Source organism: Trachinotus anak, unplaced genomic scaffold (assembly GCF_046630095.1).
Source record: "Trachinotus anak isolate AG129_WGS33_773 ecotype Australia unplaced genomic scaffold, CSIRO_AGI_Tana_v1 ptg000010l, whole genome shotgun sequence".
Taxonomy (NCBI): Eukaryota; Metazoa; Chordata; class Actinopteri; order Carangiformes; family Carangidae; genus Trachinotus; species Trachinotus anak.
Window position 1 is genome coordinate 6,069,072 of NW_027273861.1, and position 22,605 is coordinate 6,091,676.

Below are 22,605 nucleotides of genomic sequence, written 5' to 3' on the forward strand. Positions count from 1 at the left end.
ACAGCTGATTGGCCTGCTTAAAGCCTTCAGCTTTGTTGAGGAAATCTTTAGCCAGCCTCCTTTGTACAGGCAGTGTAGAAAACACCCCAAGAAGTAAGCAGGAGGAGAGACTTCCTGACGGCTCATTTAACATTCTGCCTGCTTCCACCCACTTAATCTGGAGCCCCCACCTCTCTGACGTACACTGATTATTTTATGAAAAGCAGAACATCATGCCATCTTTCCCTTTATAGACATTTTTTTTCAAACACCTCCACTATTGTAGACCTTCAGTGTAAACAAGAACTATCAACCTAGAAAGAAAAAGTGGTCTTTTCACCACTGCCTCTGGACTGATGCCCCTGTTTCTGGCACACTTGAGGCCAGTCATGTACATTAATAAATTATAGCGGCAGAGCTGACGGGTTTCACGCCCGCCTGGGCCCCAGCTGCAATTAGGGCAGACATGTCAGAGAGACACAACTCCACCAGAGACAGCCCAATCAAACACGAGGCTGGCGCTGCCACTGTCTGGTTCAGCAGTGGTTGACAAATAAAGTGCCCTCGCACTGAGAGCAGGTGCAGACTCCACTCCTCCAGACTGGCTGCGACCCCTCACTGCAGACCTGTGGAGCCTCCTGTGGCTTTAGAGTTAAACAACTCAGACCATTTTACCAAAGGTGCTGCAGAATGAGGCCAAACACAGCGTCTCCAAACCTCCAAGATAACATCAGGCCAAAGGTGTATCTTTCTAATAAAACTTTACAGCAGTTACCATAAATACCAAACAGTAATGATGTCAGTAGTAATTGTAGGAAATGCTAATTCTTCCTATCATGGGAACAATGGGTGGCATGAAATGTTTTAACGCTCTCTCAGCAGTTATGTCTTATTCCAACATGAGCACAGACAGACTTTAGACACATTGACAGACATCCTCCTAGCTATATTTGTTTGTCAGTGAAATAACACACCCCATGAAGGAATCTTTAATGACCAGAGGTTAATGAGCAATGAGTTCAAGCTGTAACAGGTTGAAAAAAGGTTAAAGGTTAAAAAAGGTTAAAAAGGTAAAAAAAAAAAAAAAAAAAAAAAGTTGCACCATATTAGAGGTGATTCATTGATGAGAGATGTTCCTCATCAATAATTCAGACCTACTGTTAGTTACATCCAGTTTATGTTCAAATGAACATATCTGTAACTCCTGTTTAAGAGCAGAGTGCCCACATTTCCTATAATGCTGGCTAAGTCATCTGCAGTAAAGCTAAACCAAAGCCTGTGTAACTCTATGCACGTCCTATGTCAACACCTGCAGCCTCCCTGTCTACAATCAGTTGCTCATTCTGTATCTAAATGATAATAAAGAAGAGCAATTAATCTTGGTATCTGAAGTACGAATCAATGAGGTTTGTGAGAGCTTGAAATTACACACTCAAAAATAGTCCACCAGTGAAATGAATTTATTCTCCTCTGCTAGAGATTTTGTTCGCATTTATTTTGAAATCTATAAATTCTTTTTAATACATTACCTTTCACCAAGTAAGTAATGATGTCTCTCTATCTCCACAGTTTTATCATAATTTATAATGTACAAATGTTCTGCCAGCTTATCAGTCTGGTGAATACAGTACACTCCATGGTATTAAAGTCGTGCAGCCAAATCCCCTTTGGCTTGTTGCTTGGCATTTAGTATCATAAAATTACCCAGGAGTAAAGCCAACCAACAAAGCCCCAACAAGGCCTATGGCCTCTCTGAGGTTTGTATATATTATATACACTATATTGTGTCTAAATTACTTACGAGAGATGAAAGCACTGGGAAAAGGTAGAGGGAAAAGTGTTCAGTTTTATAGGTTACACAAGAGTAATTCAACATGTCATATTTGATAGCTATTGTGATCCATTAATTGTTCAAGTACTTATTCAAGCAAATGGGCCAAAAAAATAGCTGTTTTCAGCCTATAAATACAAAGATTTCCAACTTTTCTACATTTGACTGAATATCTTCAGGTTCCAACTTTTCGTCTGACAAAACAAGACATCTGAGGATGTTGGCTGGGACTCAGGGAAACTAGATGGATATTTTGGATATTTTTCTGACAATTTCTAAACTATAATAATAATAATAATAATAATAATAGATCTCACAATAACAATTGGGAAATTAATCAGAAATGAAAAATAATAAAAATCAGAAGCAGCCCTAAATCTGTCAGTGTCTTATTTTCTAAATTAATTTATCACTCAGCTTATTGTTAAATCTATAAAATGTCAGGAAATTTAAAAAGAAATAGCAAATAAGATCCCAAAGCCCAATTTTCTGTCTTTAAATGTGCTGTCTATCCAATATTCAATTAATTGATTGGGGTTTCACACCTAGTCTTAACAATGGGCACTGTCAGACATCGTCGGGTGTCAGGATTCCTTTACGTTCAGTTAAGGCATTCGATTACCCATCATTTGGCATGTAGAAAATGCTTGGTTATATATCTAAGAAACCACATAGATTTACTATTATTTAGATAACTGAGTGTGCCACAATGTTGTAGGCTAATGCATGACCCCACTATACTGGATGATCAATAGGACCTACTGAAGGACTGAACCATGACTAATGTGGTTCATTTGGCTGCTCAAAACCTCTGAATTAGACCATAAACAGACCTGCTCTGTTCAAAAGACAAACTAAACCTAAAGATTCAGATCGGCTCTCAGCCAGCTTAGTGTAATCTTGCAGAAAACAATTTTGTTGCCACCTTGAAGCCTGAGAAAAGGAGAGGCTTTAAACTGTCTGAGGGTGTGGGCGAGTGCAGCTTGAGATGGAGATAAAAACAGATAAGGCAGATATGAGTTTCCACAAGATGATAAATTAATGTCTCATTATATTCCACGCTGACACCCCTAAGCAATAATTCGTTGAGCAGGTCAGCATGCAAAAACACAAACTTGGTCAGCCCTCAGCAGGCACACTGGAACAATACCAGGGCAGAGACTGCAGCCACACAAGTTATCTCATCGCCACGGACTACCTGGGTGTGTCTCAACACAGGAATATTGGCCAACTTGTATCATCCCCAGCATCAGACCTGAGTCCGCACAGTCTCCCTACAGGCAGATATTCAGTCCCATTCACCGAGCACTATTCATTTGCTGCTGAAGCGGTATAAATCCTAATAGCCGGGATGTTTCAAACTAACAGCCGGCTTGGACGCTTTACAAGGCGGCATCAACATTATTAGACTCAGTAATTTTGCTGTTAAACTTAGAGACTGCAGGCTACAATTCACGCACTCCGGTCCATTGTGTGGAGCCTTACAAGCTGGTAATTTGATTAAAAGAGTGCCCTCCCCTCCCCGCCCTCACTATCACGAACCGAAATCACAAATGTCACCGATGAAGACATTTTTTTCCAACTCAGCCGGGAGCCCCGACCCCGGGACTAGCTAGCTACACGTCCGTGAACTTGCTGACCGGTGCAGGTGCAGCGGGTTCACTCGGCTCACGGCGGGAGGTGAACTTCTCCGGAGAATGAAACACGTCTTACCACTTTGCTCCCCCAGAAAGACGAGTTTGAATTTTCTTAAGGGGTTCCCAAAGTCACTGCCCACGGACATTTTGAGGAGGAGGAGGAGGAGGAGGAGGGGGCTCTGGACACCGGAGGACAGTCTGAGTGCACTTGGTTCCCACTCGAGTTCGGTGTTGGTCGGTGAAGATGCTGGATGGAAAAGACGGTGATGTTGCTTCCCGTTCAGCCCTCTCTCTCTCTCTGTCTCTCTCTGTCTCTCTCTGTCTCTCTCTGTCTCTCTCTCTCCGTGATGGGAGCCCTGCTGCTGCACCGGTCCGTGATATTTTTTCTTCCTCCGAACCCGAGGGCTTCTGCGCATGCGCGGCCTCTCCTCGCTTTCTGCTCAACTGACAGCCGCGATATAAAATGACGTCATGTGTGTTGGAGGAGAGGCAGGGGGCGGCGGGCGTGAAATGTGCTGCTGGGCCTCAGTTTCGTGAACTTCTTCTCTTTGTTTAACACAAATTATAAATAAATTGGCACAGATTTTTGTAGCTATGAAACATGCAGGTGTGTGTGGCAAAAAATGTAAAAAGGTGACATCTGGACACTGGAGAAGAGCAGATGCTGAGGAGGGTGAGACATCCCGACTTTTAGTCTGAGTTAAGAGCCAAAGTCACTGGCTCCTACATTTCCCAAAATGCAGCTGGATATAGCTACTTGCTAGACTTCGCCTATCTGGTAAAATGCCCACATTTTACAAACTCCACACACACACACACACACACACACCACAGAAGACATTCACAGTGGGTTCAACAAGGTGTATTCCTGATGATCACTTTAAATTGTCTCTGTGTAATTACTCTCAATACTCATACCATTAAAGGACAATATACAGAATATTGTACAAATGATGCATGATCTATCTTGTTGGCTGTTCTGTGTATTATGCCTGTAGGAAAGGTATTATGTTTTCCATAAGTGGAGAGATTAACCTGATCAACCTGCCCAAGATGCTGTTGTGTTGTGTATGACTGTAAAACTAGGGACATTAGTTTAATCAGTAGATAATTTTCTGTTGAATAATCATCCAATCAATAATGTTCGAATATAGTGCAAGATAGCAGGTTGTGATGGCCCTGTCAGCTCCAAGTTTGCATTAAATACAGTGTACATAGCACAATACACATGGTAACTTTGTCCCCAGGTATCTGTGCCACTTTTTAATACAGTTTTTGCAAGTGACAACAACAAAACTGCAGTAATAAAGGCTTTGAAATAATATTTTGTCACAAGGCCCATCTACAAGACAGGGTCACAAGAGGCTTTAAAAAGGCAAAACCGATTTTAGCTAATATCACTCATTTCCAGTGCAAATTCCCGAACAAATTTGAAATGAATTAAAATACCAAACCCAGCTGGCATGCAGTCAACCTGGGACATTTAGGGTTCCTCGCTTTGCCAGGTTGGCTATCAAGCCTTTGAGACAGAGATAAAGACAGAAAATAACTAAATACATGACACTGACTTGATTATTTGTACTATATATTTTTTTATTAGCCAGTAATGCTCAATACATCTATGCGCTCCACTGTAATACCAACCATATAACCACACCAGCAGATAGCATAATGCGTATGGTTAATTCAATTTATGAGTAACACTGTATGTACTGGATATCTGAAATTACATTAGAATTGCATTTAAATCAAGTGTTATATGTTGTGTTATATGAAATGAGTATTGCAGTTATCACAGATGTCTCTGTGTATGAGACAAACATCTATAAAAAAATAAACTTAAATATTAAGCTATACAGTTAATTAGTTACAGAGTATGTTCCATTACAAATAGAAACCTGAATGGGTTCCTGCCTTTTAGGAACAAGTAATATACAAAGATAATTATCTGTTGTTTTATCATTGGTCAGACTCTCGTCCCTGTCTCAGATCCATGTAAAATGTTGTGAGGTACCACACAAGAGAGGAGTTTTAGCTGCTCTCTCTTCACTTGTAATGAGTGGGTCAAACTGGCAGATTAATTCCAATCATAAGCCTTGAGGCATACAAAAGCGTCACAAATTTCCCGTTTGGAAAATGTATATTTTAACTCCAGCCAGTGAAGTTCCATGTAGGGAAGTGGTGCTTTGAAACTGAGGTCAGCGTAGGCCTGACTTGGCTTGTGGCTTTCTGCCACTGACAGTTTTTCTCAGCACACTGTTCTTCAAAAATGTTTAACACCACAGAAAAGCTTTAAGAAACAGAGAGGCTTTGATCAGCACGGACCCTCAGCAGGATCACAGTAGTCCTTCGGGCCTCTTCTCCAGACTGTACTCCTGGGTCCGATGCACCTTCCACCCCAGCATCATCAGCAGAACGATGCCTGCGACCTTATAACCCACCTGTAAGCCCAGGTACCTGCAGAGGTCAAACAAAGAAACATAAATGATTTTCAGAAGTGATGCTGCTCCACTGAGTATGTGTATGTGATAGGTGTGAGATAATTATGATAAGTGATGAGTTTTCTGACCGATTCCTCAAGATGTTGTTGTCATAGTAACCACAGCTAAACTTCTTTCCACACACGCGCTTCCACCAGATACATGACGAATCAATGGCCATCCCGTAGAGAGCAGGGGCAGGCAGCCAGGCTGAGAGGGGGGAGGAAAGACACACATTTATCCCCGACCAGAGGTCAACTTAACACGAATGTAAAATGTATGATGTTTGAATGTCGTAGTTCTGATGAATGCAGTTCAAAGTTATATTTAATTACACTCCCTAATTTTGTCGTAGCACCTAATAGCAACCCCACATCACAGTGACCTGGTAAATTTACCAAAAAAAAATTATTAAATTATCATGATTAAATTTAGGAAATTAGTAAAACTAAACTTGTTATTATGAAAAGTTATTTAAATTATTCTTCTTATTATGACATGAGTTTATTTTATTACAAAATGCCCTTTTTAAAATATAATGTAATTTTCCCAATTGACACTTTTATTATGTATTCATTACATTATGTAATGCCATCTTTTATTTTATATAAACATTTTATAAAAGGAAATTAAAAAACAAAAAAAACAAAAACACAAGAATAATAAAATTACATAATAGTGAGTTGAATTTGAATAATTACTTAGATTATTACAGAATTTATTTGTTTATACAATTTATTCACATGATTATTTATTTAATAATGTGTCTTTATTTATTTTTATTTTATGCTTTGGGGAACTTTGTTTAGTATCAAAATAATAATACTGAACTAGGAGGACATTTGGCAATCTGGGGGAAGCACTGTACATTTAAACATATGGAAGTGCATCATTTGTGTATTAATACAATTTGTGAGTATTTGTGTACTGACTTACCTAACACTCTCATGAGTAAAAACTGGATTCCTATAGCAAATGACTTCTCTTCAGAGGGAACAGATCTGAAATGCACAGAAAAAGACATGAAAAAAGTCAATACCTGGATTTTCAGTGGTGCAATGTGTCATTCTTGAAAACAATACAACACTGGACAACTACTGCAGTGATACATGGGTACATTTCAAAATTACAAGTATATTTCACCTAATTTGTTTAAGATCAATGAATAAATCTGCATCTTCAGAAACTTTTCTGAAACTAATTTCTCATCACATTTGTGTGGCAGTGTATTTGTTTTCCTCTCACTCTTGGCTCTCCTACATTGAAGGCCTAGTGCATTCATTTATTAACTTTTGCATTTGGCTTTGTGTTGACTTCAAGAAGTGCCTGGCAGAGACTGTTAAAAACAAGAGCAGCTCAGTGTTTGACTGCAGCAGTTACTGGGAAGGAAATAGTCATAAAAGCCTCTTCTCAAGAGTATAAAACACAACAGAGGTCCACACAGACTGGGAGAGAGAGTGGAGCGGTCAGATTTGGATTTATTAAACAGTAAGATAGTAAAAATATATTAAGTCAGTGTTGCCTGATTATTGTATCCCATATATCTATATATTGTATTTGTAGGCAATTAGATTGAAATATGAAGTTTATAAAATCACTGGTAAGTGTCTGAACAGGAGGGCAAGCAGACTGCATCAACGCCATCCATTACATCAACACTGGTCATTTTGAACTTGTTTTGAATTCATCAAATATATAACATATATAAGTGTATATACTATAGTGTATTGTCATCTTTTCTCACCTGAGCACCATCATGTACATGGGGTTATGAGTGAGGCAGGCGATCAGTGATGCCAGAGAGATGACGAGTATGACGGGGAGAAGTAAGTGAGGGCAGCTGTTTGGGCAGGGAGCTGGGCGGGCGTGACTCTGGCTCCCAGATACACACCTGCAGTTGGTATATAGCTGCATCCAGAAAGAAAGCAAAGGAAATATTCATTTTTTTAATCAGTAAAACAACTTTTCACTTCATGTTATGATGTGCTACCATCTGCTGTGATAATCATATTCCCCACTAGGGTTTAATGAAGTGTGTCTGCTTAACTTGAAACACTTGAAGGGAGAAAGTGCAAATTCAAATGAACTGGACTTTTCTGTGAAAACTTATTTGAAACAATTAGACCATATTATTAATGGGGGACAACAATTAGCAATGGTAAAAATATTTGAATTATTTTACATTGTCATGCAAACACTTCTGGGTAAAGACTACATATTTTCCCTCTGAAAGCAAAAAGACACATTTCTAACACATGTCAAACATAAGAGAGAAAAGGTTTGATTTTTTTCACTAATGTTTTTCTTTTATTCATTTAAAATTGATTTTTTTCCTTCAAACGATACAATTAACTTCTATATTTATTTAATCAAAAATCGAAATACAGAAGTAGCTCATAAAAATATTTCCAGACCTTTTGACTGGCATCTAATTGAATTCTACTTTCAGCTGCTCACTTTTGGACACGTGAGTCCACAAGAAAGGGAAAATAATTATTCAGTGATTTCTTGGGATTAATCCATTAAGCTAGTGATGGCCATCGCTCTCTGTGTTTGTGCTTCAGTGTTACACAGTGGGCTTACATGCTCAGTCAAACTGACTAATACTCTATTAGCAGTCACACAATCCACCCACTGGAAGATTATTCACAAGCTGTGACGTTTAAATACTGACGCTCTGTCCTTCTCAAACACCTCCTATATGCTCTGTGACTAATAAACATTGATTGCGAGTTGTCCTGTTGGGAGCAGAAGCTACTGGCTTCAATTCGAGGACCATATGGTTGGTGTGTAACACAGTCTTAAATACTTGGACACTGGAACAAGATGGTGTGATTTTGTGTCTCAAATCTAAAGAGGCCAAAGTCACTTCCTGTTCCAAGTATCTACTTGAAACTAGAAAAAGAAAGGTTCAAGAGAGAAGTCTGTTCTCAAGAGCGATTCAACGCAGACTCAGTGCATCTGAATGGCATTTTATCTGCAGTATGTGTTCCCGGCAGAGTACACAGTTAAAGGTTAATTACAACCTTACAGGCTAATTTATAGATCCTGTGCTAGGACAGACACCAAAGGCCTATGCCTTTATCTCTCACTGAGAAAATTACACAAGATTATAGAAGAAAATTATATAAGATTTGAGTATCCTGCTGTAAAAACAAAATTTCTCCTGCTGAAACTTATATAGGCAGTTTCTCTTTTGAATAAATGCATATAAAATTCTTGTCTTACAGTACATGATTACTCTGCATCAGGTCGTTTCACTGATGATTTAGCCTGTTGTATGATCTCAATCTAGTGTTATACAAATTTTCCCTAGGAAAAAAAAAAAGGCAGCTAAAAGTGCAGTTTTATTTCTATAGCCTCTTATCACAAACATGTCTTAATGACTTATTATATACATTTTATATACAGTGTCATTGTGTGTTAATGTTACATACAGTACATCAGTGTACAACCTAACCTGCAGGTATTTTTACAGTGAGAGAGAACCATAAACAGGTGTTTTAAAGGAGCCACTGACCTGAACCCTGTGCGTGTTGTTGGGGTCTTTGGTAAAGTTGGTGCAGCCTGCATGACAAGGAGAAATGTACTCGATACCATCAGAACCACACACGGGGTTGAAGGCGCTGGAAGGGCAGGAGCAGTTTGAGTAGCACATGGATAGTGACCTGTGGAGGGCGGAGAGAGACAGAGAGTCAAACAAAAACAAGCAGTTGGGACTGAAGTTCACAGATCATGTCCGAGGGCTTTTTTGTTTACAAGTAAAGTCGAACAAAACACTTTGTCTTACATGTTATGATAAAATCACAGAAGGTAAAATACTTTTTAAGGAATTTTAAATGTGATTTAACTTATGTATAAATACATTTTGAATTATAAAGTAAAGAGTTTGTTGGCGGTGGAGAAACACTACTTTTTATTCATACTGGAGTTCCAACACATTATTTGAGAACACAGCAACAGTAACAGAGCGAGTCTACTTTTGAGCAGCTTCTTGATTTCACTACATTTGAGTAAGAATGTCATATACAGTAGGTTAGGCTGGCTTTGTGTGACTCTGTATAAAAATAAACAAGCACTATTATTTGAGAAACAGTGCTGTTCACACTCACCCATACTGTGCGATTTGATAATGATTGACTTCTGAGACTTTCTGGGTGGGACAGCCCATGAAGAAGAGAGGGACACAGAGGAGGGTGGAAATGGTCAGCATGACCGTAGAGAAACGCGGGATGGTCTTCAGAGAGAGACCGGCCCTCTTCATGATGACCCCGCCAACCAGCATCCCCACAGCCACTGATGGCAGATTCACAGCACCTGGGAACCATAAACAGTTTAGTTATCTCCAGGTAAAGATGGCATTCACTGTCTACTAAAGATGTCCAAAGGGGTTTCTTAAACATCATGCGCTATTTCACTTTATTTGTAGGCTGAAATATGACACAAATAAATAAATAGATTGTTGCAAAAGGGCAAACTTTAAGTGGCCAAATAAAAATTTAATGTGAGAAAAGACGACAACAAAAACCTAATTCACTCTTTGGAAAGTGGCCATAGTGCAAGTGGGCCGACACACTCCAGATCATCCATTAAATGATTTTAACAGGCTGTTTTATTTCACCTCCAGAGAGGTCATAAAATGGCTTCATATATATCAGCCTGTGCATTATGACTTGAATTATTTAATGGCCAGCTGACACTAACTCCAAGTTCAAATGTGATCTATTTTAGGATCTTCTCCTGATGCTCCATCTTCATATTTGCACTCCTACAGTACCTACCTATTAGCAGGCTGCTGTAGGCGGCCGAAGTGCTGTACTGCCGCTCCAGAAACTTGTTCAGGAATGTGGAGAGACCCGCAATGACTGAGGAGAAGCAGCACTGGGCCAGGACCAGCATCAGGAAGAGAGGGCTCAACAGGAGGTGGACAAACATCCTGGGAAACACTGATTACACACAATCACATTCAGACACACTGGACTTCAGCAACAAGTATCTCTGCCTTTATCTATTACATGTTGCACTATAACACCTTAACAATATAAAACTAGTGCTAGTCATTATATGAATCTAAGAGGTAAAGCCTTCGTAGTTTGAATATAATCTACTTACTTTTCAGGAAATCAAGTAAAGAGATATCTGGATTCTTGAAGTCGTCATTCATGTCACTTTCACTTTCAGTCACCTGGAAAATAATATGCAGTATACTGCGTTACAAGGAGCACGCGTACATGCATAATTACAGCATCCATTATGCTAAACTTACAAAAAAGCTAAGTTTGGAGTTCTCCATTTTTAGGCATGTAATGAACATGGGGATATTTATGATTTATTACCAAATGACATCCACTCTGAAGACTTGATACAGCAGTTAAAACTTCAAAAGTTTCTTTTTCCCACCCACCGTTTTTTCCCTTCATGGCACATTCTCCTACAACAAGCATGTTGTGTTTATGTAATGTGTGAACATTAGACTGGATTGACAGTTTTGTGTAATGGCTCCACAATGTGCATTCAAAACCATCCAACACTGTCAAACACCATAATGGAAGATTTTTGTAGCTTTTGTCTCTCAAGAGATTTCTTTGTGACTTTGAAATAAATTACTATAAATGTGAGTTTAAATGTCTGTTCTACAGGAAATAGAAAATATTTTAATGTCACATAAATATATAGTATCCCAACCTTTTTTTCTCCAATGTACAGTCCTTTGCTATGAGATGACCTCATGTACCCTTTCATCATCACAACCCATCATCATGCTGATTTTAGTTTGTATGTTAATTATGTTTTTATAAAATTGAAAAAGAAGGGTTTAGATATGTTTGTTGTCACATTTCAACAATTTATTCATTTTCTATTTCAGCTGTTTATCCATTACTTTTAGCTAATTATTTCAACTGTATGGGTTACTCTTAGATAAATATTTCAACTGTTTAGGCAACTTTTATTTAAACATTTCAACCATTTATCCATTACTTTTAGCTACTGTTTAATCGTTAATTTTAGCTAACTATTTCAACTGTTTATCTGTTATCTGTGTTAATCTATTTCACCTATGTATCCATTATTTTTAGGTCTTTATTTCAATGATCCATTACTTTACGAATTTGGTTTATTCTAAAGGTGTAATCTGTAAAAATCTGTCTGTTGTAATTAATAAACCTGCTATCACTTTCATCATATGCTTTTATATTTGTAAGGATGAATGTAATTAGCCCTTTTCTTCTTTTCTGACATTAACAGGAAGATTATCATCTCTTTAGCAGGAATTACAATTTTCCATTAACTGAGGAAGAACAACTGAAACCAAGTATTCACTGGTCAGAAAAGTGAGGTCCTTCACATAGTGTAGGTGTCTTCATGCTGATTAGCTCATATACTGTCTGTGTCATAGCAGGTTCACTTTGATTTTCACAATCACTTGTTGATAATGATGAACTTAAGCAAATATTACAATAACTTTATTACATTTTCAATGCACTTAGTCGTATGAGATGAAAACCCTCAGGCTGCTAAAAGATATTGGTCTGAAACTAATGAATTTAAATACTTATCATTTACATATTTTTTACCAGGTCAAGTTCTGGACAAAGCTGGATGAGCCTAAATGTGGTTGTGTGGATAAACTATCTTATCTGTAATTAATATATTCTGTAAATTGTTTAAAAGCCCTGATACAGAAGGAATCATTCAAAAATCGTCACATTTATTCAGGGAATTAAAATATGTTCAGTGGCATGATATGCCAGTTATAATGCTGAGTTTTAGAGGAAAAGAACTTGCAATGATGATCTATAGCCAGTAGGTGTCAGTACAACATGAGGGACAGACGGTAGATAAGACATACTGTCACACTAAGAATTACAATTTGACATTTTATAGTGGCAGAAAAGCAGAGAAGGAAGAAACGGATAACACCTTTAAATAAACTAAAACATAAATTCATTAAACATGACTGTATTGTACTGAAGACCTCCGTGAGAGAGAGTATGACTTACATTGTCTTCTGAAAGCATGCTACGAGGGAAGAAGAAGTAGGGGATGGAGGTGAGAACCAGGCAGCCAGTGGTGATGAGCAGGCCCATCCACCAGGCCCCGACCCAGCGAGGATCACCGTGTCTCAGCTCTTGTTCGGCTCCTGCAGGAGTCACCAGACACAACAGTGAAGCGTCTATGCAGCTTTGACCTTTCTATAAAATTACCTTGGGATGCCTTGGATGACATCATCATTACCTAAACCAAGTCTGTCCACATCCACATAGATCCGCAGCATGACGGAGCCCAGCAGGTAGCCGATGACAGGCCCGAACACAGACACTGCAAACAGGATGGCTGTGGATGACAAGAGGGTTTGTGAGGAAGAGTTTCTGAAATACTGTTGAGCTGTTGTGTGATTTTCTTGTGAAATTGTGACCTCAAAATCACATTGTTCAATGTTTGTCAAAAATTAGTTATTTGCATGGTATTATTCTTTGCTAAGTTATTGACTTTTTGTGTGGGTTTATTTTGGCCTCTGTGCATTATTGGCCCTCAAATTTGAAAAAAGAAGAGGCTTCTACATCTTTCTCTGACTTGATTCAACAAAATATCAACATCAAAGTACTAATCAGTGCTCAGAATGTACACAGGAAGACTAATCAGGTTCATCTATCTGACTGATTTTTCCTTGCTGCTCTGTTTTGAAACCTCAAAATTAGTGATTTTATCAAAAACACTCAGTGAAGTGCACTGATGTAAAAGCCCAAAAATTTAGGAGTCGTCTTTTTGTTGCCTGCTGTTTGAACTTGGTGAAAAGCTAGTGATGGCAGCAATTAAGGCAATTTTTGTAGGAATGTAAGACTCTGCTGCAAACGTACCTTGTGTCTATAATCTATGTACTACAGCAGACACAGTGATGAGAACATTTACAGCTCAGACACTGATATTAATGCTTGTCCAGACATATTACATGTAAATTGGGTGGGGTTTTGACTACATTTGTATAAACACAAATCTGCCACAGGAAGTCTTTGAAGCTACAAAATGTTTTCAAGTCTAAATTAAAAAGGTTTCTGATTTTTTTTCTGTGGCCTAATGACTCATGTATCACAAGTTAATGTAATGTATTTGTGTATTAAAACAAAGTGAGGCTGGACTGTTTTTTCAGCTAAATGATTGCTTTCTGTTTGGCCTCAGCAGAACGAATAAAAAATAGTTTAAAAGAGTAATGGGATTTTGATATCACATATTTAGAGTATATTAGGTTTGTTTTGACTGATAAAAAAGAACTTTACTGGCTATGAGTTTTGCTCTCTGGCATGTGAAACCTTTGAGTCTCAATATATGAAAACCAGTCAGATTGCAGATACAACCTTACGATTCTGAAATACTGTTAAATAAACAGTAAAAAATGTTAAAAACCCTCACATTTGCCTGTAGAGCTTCTCTACATGCAAACCTGCAGAATCATCCAGTATAAGACCATGAACCTCAGATTATGTTCTCTTTATCTAAACAAATCAATCTATCTCTGAACTACAGGCCATTCACCTATGTAAAGGGGGGAGTTGCCAGGTCCTGCAAAATCATCTATGTAGGAAATCCCAAAGGGCTGGATGGGCACCGAGCCGATGCCAAAGAGCAGCTGCGCGCTGGCCATGAGCAGCCACAGGTTGTTGGTGTCGGTCAGACGCCTGCTCTCGTCGCGGCCGCAAGACTCAGTGTCGCTCGTGTTCTGATGCAGGTTGCAAATGTCGTGGCGATCTGGATCACAGCAGGTGGTCGTGCACGGACAGAGAGGGGAGGGACGGGGAAAAAGAAAATGCAGAGATAGTTAATGACAAGCCAGTGGATGCAGATATCCAACTACTTTAATTTCCGGGAGCTTCTCTGACTCTTCACTGACACACTGTAAGACGCCAAGTTACTTTGTCCGGGGGCGAAATGAATAAAGGAAGAGGGAGATTGTTTTTACAAATGAAGAGCCCCGAGGGTCATTCTAATCTCCTTAGCTTTCAGCGAGTGCATAGAGATTATGAATTTCCTTGAGTTTGATACAAAAGTTCAGCTGGAGAGCACCAGCAGGTTTTCTAAATACACCAGCGAGCCAAACACCAGATACTTGTTTGACTCCTGCTGACTGCTAGGGAGCTGTTGCTGAGAAGGTGCTGCAGATTCTAGACTAAGGAAAGTCTCATAAATTGCCCTGACATATTTGTACATTCATGGGTCCCCTGCTCTGGACTGAGTCACATTAGCTGTCATAGCAGGGCCAGTGGAGACAGAGAAGCAGTGTGGCCTTGTATTCATTGCTGCGTCTTACTGTGTAAAACAGAGTCGTATTCGTAGGGCTGTGATAGGAAGTGAGGTAAGGTCAGGATCATGGCGCTGACAGCCATTAGTAATCCACCTACTCCAATGACGCGGGGACGGTGAACCCGATTTCCAAAGTAGCTCACAAACACGATCAGCACACTGTTACTGACCTGAGAGACGGACACACAGATCCACAGGACAGTCACACTTTTGAGATCATTGCATTCACATTTAGTGCATTAAATATTTTCCAACATTTCTAACACACTCTCAAAACCAAGTAAGTAAATGACCTTATAGTCCAAAAACTTAATGGGACACAATTCAGAATTAATGTTCAAGAAATGTAATGAAATGTAGAGGCAGAAAGCTTAGAGCTGCTTTAAACAATCATTTGGACACTTAGAGTCGTATTTCTGGCCACCCGATGAGCTAAAAGATGCTAAAAAGCTCTGTAATGCTAAGAGGAATTTGATGATAATTAAGTCACTGCTTCAGGACTGCTTCATTTTACCCATTGTTAAGATAAAAATATTGATTATGGCAGCTTTAAATAACCACACTAAGAGGAGATGTAAAACTGAAAAAACAGTCCCTGTTTGGTCTGTGTTTTGTTAAAATATCGTACAATCAAATCAGATTTGAGGAATGACACTGAAACTGCAAGTGCATCCAAATCCTGACAGGTTCTGAGCTGCAAAAGAACGAAAAATGGCTAAAATGATAGTAGTGTGAGTAGTGTGAGTGTGAATAGTGATTCAATTAGTGACTAGTGACCTGTGGCCAGTTGTGGAAAATCCGGCAAGCTCCATGACGAGCACGTACAGAACATTCCTTCATTATTCCTGACCCCTGTGTCTGTAATAAAACTGTTCCAAAATACTTGAGTCCTGCTCGAACTCTGAGGAAGTGTGATTTTGATGTGTTGCCTGTTCTCCGATTCCTCCTTTGTCATTGGTATCCTTGAAATAAAGCTATCATGATCTGAAACTGTGTGAGGGTATGTTATTGTTGGCTCCCACCTCGTTGAGAGAGGAAATGGTTCCTGAGGAGTAGCTGCTGAGGCCATAGCGTCTCTCAATGGTGGTGATGGTGCTCTTGAAGTAGGCGCTGTACAGCAGCTGAGAGAACTGCAGGAGGCCGTGGCACAGGACGAACAGCTACGACAGACAGTAGAGGAAGCTTGAGAACAGAAATACTAGTATTCTATATATATACATATATACATATATATAAAATACTCTATATAATACTAGTATTCTATATTCTATATATAAATCTAGAATGAGAAAAAGAATGTATAGAAACTGCCCCATCGCATGGGGTAATTCGACAGTGGTCTCTTGTGGCTGAAAATGCCGTACAGTACATAAGTTTTAATAACAGAAACCTATGAAAAAAGTTAGTGCACCATAAAGTTGTCCAAAATGCACAAATGCTTGTTACAGTAATGAAGCCAGAGCTTACAATAGGTTGTAGTCATAAATGTCAACTGTGTGTTTTATGCAATCAACTGCAAGAGACATTTGGCTAGATGCACTTGGAATCAGAGCAGACTCAAAGCCTGCAACATTTTCCTCCTGAGAGGCCTTAACTGTTTCAAGGAACAGACATCATTTCAGAAGAACCACACACCATCATCCCACGTGTGGCTGGTCTGGTGTGCTTCAACCCAGGCTAACAGTCAGATGACATTTAGTTCACCCAGTGGAGCGGATAGACATCAGAGAAGCAATATTGTCTGTGTAGTAAAATTGCAGCGCAGAGATTCATAAAGTTGAGAAACGAAACGGCGGCTCTAAAAACACAACACAGCATAAAAGTGCCAAAACAACAGGCAATGACTGAGCCGCACACAGTGACACTGACATCCCTTCCCAAGTGATTTCACATCTGACACCTTGATTCATGTGACGTGACCTCATGTAAACAGCTGGGCTTCCAGCAGTCAGCGAAGAAGCCTGTTGGATTAGTGCCAAAACATCTTCAGCTCAACAACCTCAGTCCAGTGGATCCTTTCATCGTGACCCGACGTCTTTCAAAGGATGTTACACACAATGAAGGAAGTACTTTTTAAAAATAGCAGGAAAACAATGAAATCTACTCAATCAAAACAAAAACTCCTACATTCCAGTACAAGTACATACAGTAAATGTTATCACCCAAAATATACTGAAGTGCCCAAAGTAGAGGGACCAGTAATGCAGAGTGACCCATACATTATTATATAGGTGCCTGTATCAGTATTACTGATGTATTAGCACATAAATTGCATTTCAATGCTGTAGCTGGTTGAGCTGGAGCAATTTTTGGCCACTTTTTGTTTATATAACGCTGGCTGGAAGCCAGGAAGTCATTGTGAGCTTTAGTGGTACTGGTAGGCAGCTCCTCTTTGTCATCTGCCGACAGAGCCAAGCTAACTGTTCCCCCTTCCTCCAGTCTTTGTGCTAAACTAGGCCAACATCTCTTGGCTGTGTTTCATGTTTACGCGACAGATATAAGAGTGGTGTCAGCCTTTTCAAAATGTTGTCAAATCCCAGTACCTCACTGCTGGACATGTGATTCACTGATGAGGTTTTAGTGTCTTTCTCTGCCAATTACTTAGTTTCAACTGATACTGTATGTGTCTCAAACTGACTGTATTTTATCTTATGGGCTTTTCTCTTCCTAGCCAGAGACGTGGACAGATCGGAGTCGCCTGCTGGATGGACTCCCAGTCATCTGGGAGAGCCTCTCGCCTGTATGTGTGAGTCAGGGAGCGTCCATAGACACCCATATGACTCTGTACATGGGTTTATTCGCTCCGGGGGCCATGAATGCACCAATGACGCTGGAGATACGCGTTGAGATTAGGAGTGTATTTCCTATGAAAACAGTGATAAATCCAAGCTTTCAGTTTGTTTACCGCCTGCCAGGTTGGCTGAGGGAGAATAAACTATGCGTTCAACTCAGAACAGTTAATGCTCCTATTAAAGCTTGGCTTTATGGTTTGTTAGCACACACAATAGATGCTGTTATACTGCTGTTAATATTTCATCCTCATTTGGTATCAAATAGCGCTCAATTATCTAAATGATTCGACAGGACCTATTTGCTCAGGCAGGCAAAAATCTTCTTTTGTTTGTGGTTTAGATTAAAACAAAACATTAGGCTTCTCGACTGTTTCTTTATATGACCTGTCAGGTCAACTTAAAATCCACGTTAGTCTTTAACAAAGTTGGATTAACATTTACATTGCTGATAAGGCCTGATACAAATACCATACTTCAGAGACAGTGCTTTGGCTTTTACACAATTTGGCTTTCACACTGGAAAGTTGTTTTTGACAAATCATAATCCATTATAGTGCAAAACTTCACCTTTATCTTGAGAAATGACATAAAATGTGTTTTCTTGCATCCAATCATTGTGAATCAAGTTAACGACTCTTGACGGAGGAATGTTTCAAAATACTGAAAGCTTGACAAGATTTTTATACATTATTACAAGCTGTGCAAAAAAAGAAGCAGCAGAAATGCAGTTGGTGCTGAATGCTGCAGCTTGTCAACACTATGTTAGAAACAGGATTTATTATTTATCCAAACAGGTGATTTAAGCCTATTTGATGTCTGCGAGCAGGAAAGTGGTTGTGCAGAGTTGGATCCTCCGTGGATTATGTACATATTTATCCTTTTTGAACATCTCAGCTCCATCTGTCTGGAGGTTATTGTCCCAGCCTTCAACCCTGCTGTTAGGGGAAGAATTGAGGGAAGTTCACACTAGAATTTCAAATGCTTTTATTTCAGGGACATGTGTTGTAGCTGTGACGCTAGATATCCAGGGATTTCCATGAGGATATCAGTTTTTTCTTGTGTTAAAAAAATGTCTGACCCACTTGGTTAAAAAATGAAATAAAGGAAAAAGTGTATGAAGTCTCCCAGGAAGACATGAAAGCCACAGAATCGCCTCCCTTCATTGTGAAACAAACATAAAACAATTTCGCTGAACAATAGCATCATAAACAAAGGATTGTTTTTGTAGATTTCCAAGTTGTTTTGGAAAATGTGCTTATTCACTTTCTGACCAAGAGTTAGATGAGAAGATCAACATTAACGCATGTCTGTTAAATATAAGGCTACAGCTTGCACCAATTAGCTTAAGGTGACCAGATATCAAAACATCCAAAGCTCTTATTGATGAAATAAAACCGGAGACAGTTCCGGTTTCATGTATTTTGACCTCGGTAACTGTTGTGCTGTAATGCTAGTTTCTGGTCCAGTTTCCTCTTATACTAGGCAACAGAGTGGTTAGTAGTAGAGCAGTGATATGAAGCTGCTGTAGTGAGCAGTCTTTCTTTCTGGTCTGTTTTTTTTTTTTTTAATTCACAGTTAAAAACGGGGACATTTCCAGGGACAGCTCCAGCCGGGGACAGGCCAGCAAAAACAGGGCTGTCTGGTCGCCCTGGGCTAGCTTAGCTTAGTCTACAGACTGAACACATGAGGCTAACAGCTAGCCCGGCTCCACTCAGAGGCAGCAGCGCAGCATCTCTAAAACATAAAACATCAAATCAAGTCACTGTAGCTTTAATCCATTAATACAGAGTTTAAAAATAACAGGCAGCGTTTTTACATGAGGTCAGACGCAGCGACTTCCTCAAGCTTTGTTCTCATGGGAAGATTTGAGTGTTTCAGGCCGTATAACCACAACCTATTGTTTGTCAACTTTGTTTTAAACCGACAAGACATAATGTGTTAATTCTGAGGGGATGCATTTAGTTTCCTTCTGTGTAGCTGTCTCTGGTCTGTGTTAAGCTAAGCTAACCAGCTAGCTTTAAGATTCGTGAGTGGCTTCAATCTTCTGTTTTGACTCAGAGCAATAAAAAGTGAATTTGTGCATTTCCCCGGATGCTGAACTGTTCCTTTAACTCTGGTGCACCGAGGTGTGGAGAGACGCTAACAGGAGCCCTGAGCTTTCAAACATTTCTGTCCCACTGGTCAGGATATAAACAGCGTGTGCCTTTGAGCAGAAACATGGCTCAGGCTTCGACAGAGATATCCTTAAAGTGAATTTGACGCTGTCACCCGGGCACAGGCGAGGTAGGAAGTTCAAAGTTGTGAAAAAACACAGAACGTCCTGTTGAACCTGAGCAAATAACACTGTACAACACGTGCTGGTGTCAGGAGAAGATGGATGGAGTGAAGCCATTGTGGACCAGCTGGCTCTGCTGAGTGCAAGAGTGGTTTGATTTCACGTGAAAAGCAACTCAGTCGATTTTCTACTCATGTTGCATTTACTGGACAGGAGAGAAGGAGTAATCAGGAGTTCTGGCATTACGTCCAATTTAAAAGATACTCCTCTGCTTCCACTCCTCGGCGCAGCAGGAGAGGCTTGCAGAAATACCTCACTGACATATTACCTGCTGCTTAACCTGTTTCTTCTGAACTACTCCCCATTATATAAAGTTCACGCTACAGAGCTTTGAACTTTAGGTGCATTCGTGCTGTGCAGGATGGGCTGAGGTTTACTCTCCAGCTGAGTGATGTGCTGATGCCTGCAGGGTGAACCATACTGCTCCACTGTCCACCACCCGCTCTATATTTGTACATGCTGGTTTGAACAAAGAGGGTGAAGACTTAAAATGATAAACAGGACAAGATTTGCAGAAGCTGGACCTACCACAGTCTGGGTGAGAACGCTGAAGGTAAACACCCTAAAGATTTTTCAAACAAACCTTCACCATCTGGAAAATTTAGAGGTTGCTCAAGTTGCCACTTACAGAATATAGGAGTCGCGATTAGTCACACTTCATTCACACAAAGAAGACGAGCTCAAGTCATTTCTCTCAGGGTTTTGAAAGCAACCACCAAAGTGCAGCATGTTATTTTGTCTCATTATTGCTCACAGCCCTGGAACAAACTGTTTCTCTCCTATTATTGCTGTACAGTGACGTACTACAGCTCCTGCTGGCACGCAGCGCGGTTGCATTACTCCCTCTACACAGCCAGACTCTGAACATCAGAGCCAGAAGTGAATAAAGTCACCAACATTTGAACTGGATGCAGCCACTAAACACATAAAAGCTTAGGTCAAAACTGACTGTAAGAAGCAGCCTCATTAATTAAAGAAAAACACAACTGTCGTCATTTTCCTCTTCTCAAATCTGTCTGAGGCAGAATGAAATTAGGAGATTAAATAATTAATAAGACATTCTTCTGCTAATAAATGAAATCACTTATCAAGCCAAAAAAAAAAAAAAAAAGCAAAAGATTCTTTCTGCTGCTCTTTTTTCATCTCACGTTACTGTACAAATCATTTTATCATTTCACCTTGGGGCTGAGGGGCATTTTGATCTATGTCTGATGTTTTACAGACCAAATCATGAAAACAATCAGCAGATTATTAATAATTAAAATAGTAATTAGTTGGTGCAGCCCAGGAAATCTGTTGTTTTCACAACACCTGGAAACCTTTGGAGTCCTCCACTCAGACAGCAAAGATCAATGTTGGGCAGTGATGCTGATAATAAGATTCCTCCGCTGGAAAACTTTCCCCTGGCGCTGTGTCCGGCTGCACCAGAGCGGGTCAGCTGGGGAGCGGCAGCACCGAGCCAGTCCGCTCCGGAGCCGCGGGACACGCGGTTTGATGAAGCTCCGCTGAGCCCACAGGAGACAGTGTCCCCGGGAGAAAACACGACCACGCAGAAACCGCTCGGCTGTGACGGGAGAGGCTGCGGGGCTGTGGGTGTCCACGCAGGGACGGGCTCCTACCTTCACGCTGCAGCGGCTCGGCCCCACGCGCTTCATCTTCGTGTCCTCTCGCGCTCCTCTCAGCCCGGGGAGTACAGCCTCTCGAGGCTTGTGTCAGAGGTTGATCACTTGCCCCCCTCCCTCTCACCCCCCCCCCCCCCCCACACACACACCTCAGCCCCCCCACCCCCTCTCCCGGTGAGCCGCTGCTGTGCCTTTTTTTTTTTTTTTTTTTTGTGTGTGTGTGTTTGACCGTCGGTGACGTCAGCGGGGCTCGGCCTACGGCTCCACGCGTGGATGTTTTGACAGACCGCGCGGGACTCCTCCACCTGTGGGCGCGACGCGGAGCGCGTGAAGCCCGTGGGTCTAAAGGTGACGGTCCCTCAGCCACGCGGAGGCTGGAGACACGGGTGGAGTGGGTAAACACGATGATTCACTTGTGTTGCCCTGTGATACTCGGAGCTGCCCCCCCCCCCCGCAGCTCAAACACGCTTGACGCTTCATTAATCGCGGAATGCGGCTCCGGCCCGGAGCTGCTGAGGAGGGGCCCGGCTGATGAGTGTACCCCACTGAGATGGCAGCGTCGCCGGGGCCGCGGAGGCCTGCTCCTTATTATCAGCAGCGAACTATACAAGTTTAACTATGTGCTAACTCAG

The 22,605-nt window shown here is 40.5% G+C and overlaps 2 protein-coding genes across 3 annotated transcripts in view; both read right to left on the bottom strand.

Annotated features, from left to right (window-relative positions):
- rab6ba (RAB6B, member RAS oncogene family a) overlaps positions 1-3,896 on the bottom strand; it is a 57,093-nt gene extending 53,197 nt beyond the window's left edge. Inside the window, exon 1 of one of the 2 annotated variants that reach the window (XM_071487172.1) lies at positions 3,524-3,883. In XM_071487172.1, the coding sequence (XP_071343273.1) occupies positions 3,524-3,863 (340 nt within the window). In that variant the 5' untranslated portion in view covers positions 3,864-3,883. Of the gene's footprint in view, positions 1-3,523 lie in introns of both variants that reach the window. The other variant, XM_071487171.1, reaches the window with a different exon arrangement.
- Positions 3,897-4,679: 783 nt separating this feature from the next.
- On the bottom strand, positions 4,680-22,087 carry slco2a1 (solute carrier organic anion transporter family, member 2A1). The gene is made up of 14 exons (XM_071487170.1): positions 21,971-22,087; positions 16,247-16,384; positions 15,232-15,394; positions 14,460-14,672; positions 13,164-13,262; positions 12,929-13,068; positions 11,040-11,112; positions 10,709-10,873; positions 10,040-10,244; positions 9,448-9,595; positions 7,672-7,835; positions 6,864-6,928; positions 6,017-6,137; positions 4,680-5,904 (listed from the first exon to the last, which is right to left on the bottom strand). Exons 1-14 carry the CDS (start codon positions 22,004-22,006, stop codon positions 5,784-5,786), a joined length of 1,851 nt encoding a protein of 616 aa, XP_071343271.1. The 5' UTR covers positions 22,007-22,087; the 3' UTR covers positions 4,680-5,783.
- Positions 22,088-22,605: the final 518 nt, after the last annotated feature.

Excerpts from the sequence above, each read along its gene's own strand:
- slco2a1 (XM_071487170.1), bottom strand. The coding sequence starts at position 22,006 with ATGAAGCGCGTGGGGCCGAGCCGCTGCAGCGTGAAG. Across the intron at positions 13,069-13,163 it reads TGTGGACAGACTTGGTTTAG|GAGCCGAACAAGAGCTGAGA; the intron begins GTAATGATGATG and ends TGACTCCTGCAG. Across the intron at positions 7,836-9,447 it reads ACAACACGCACAGGGTTCAG|CTATATACCAACTGCAGGTG; the intron begins GTCAGTGGCTCC and ends TTCTGGATGCAG.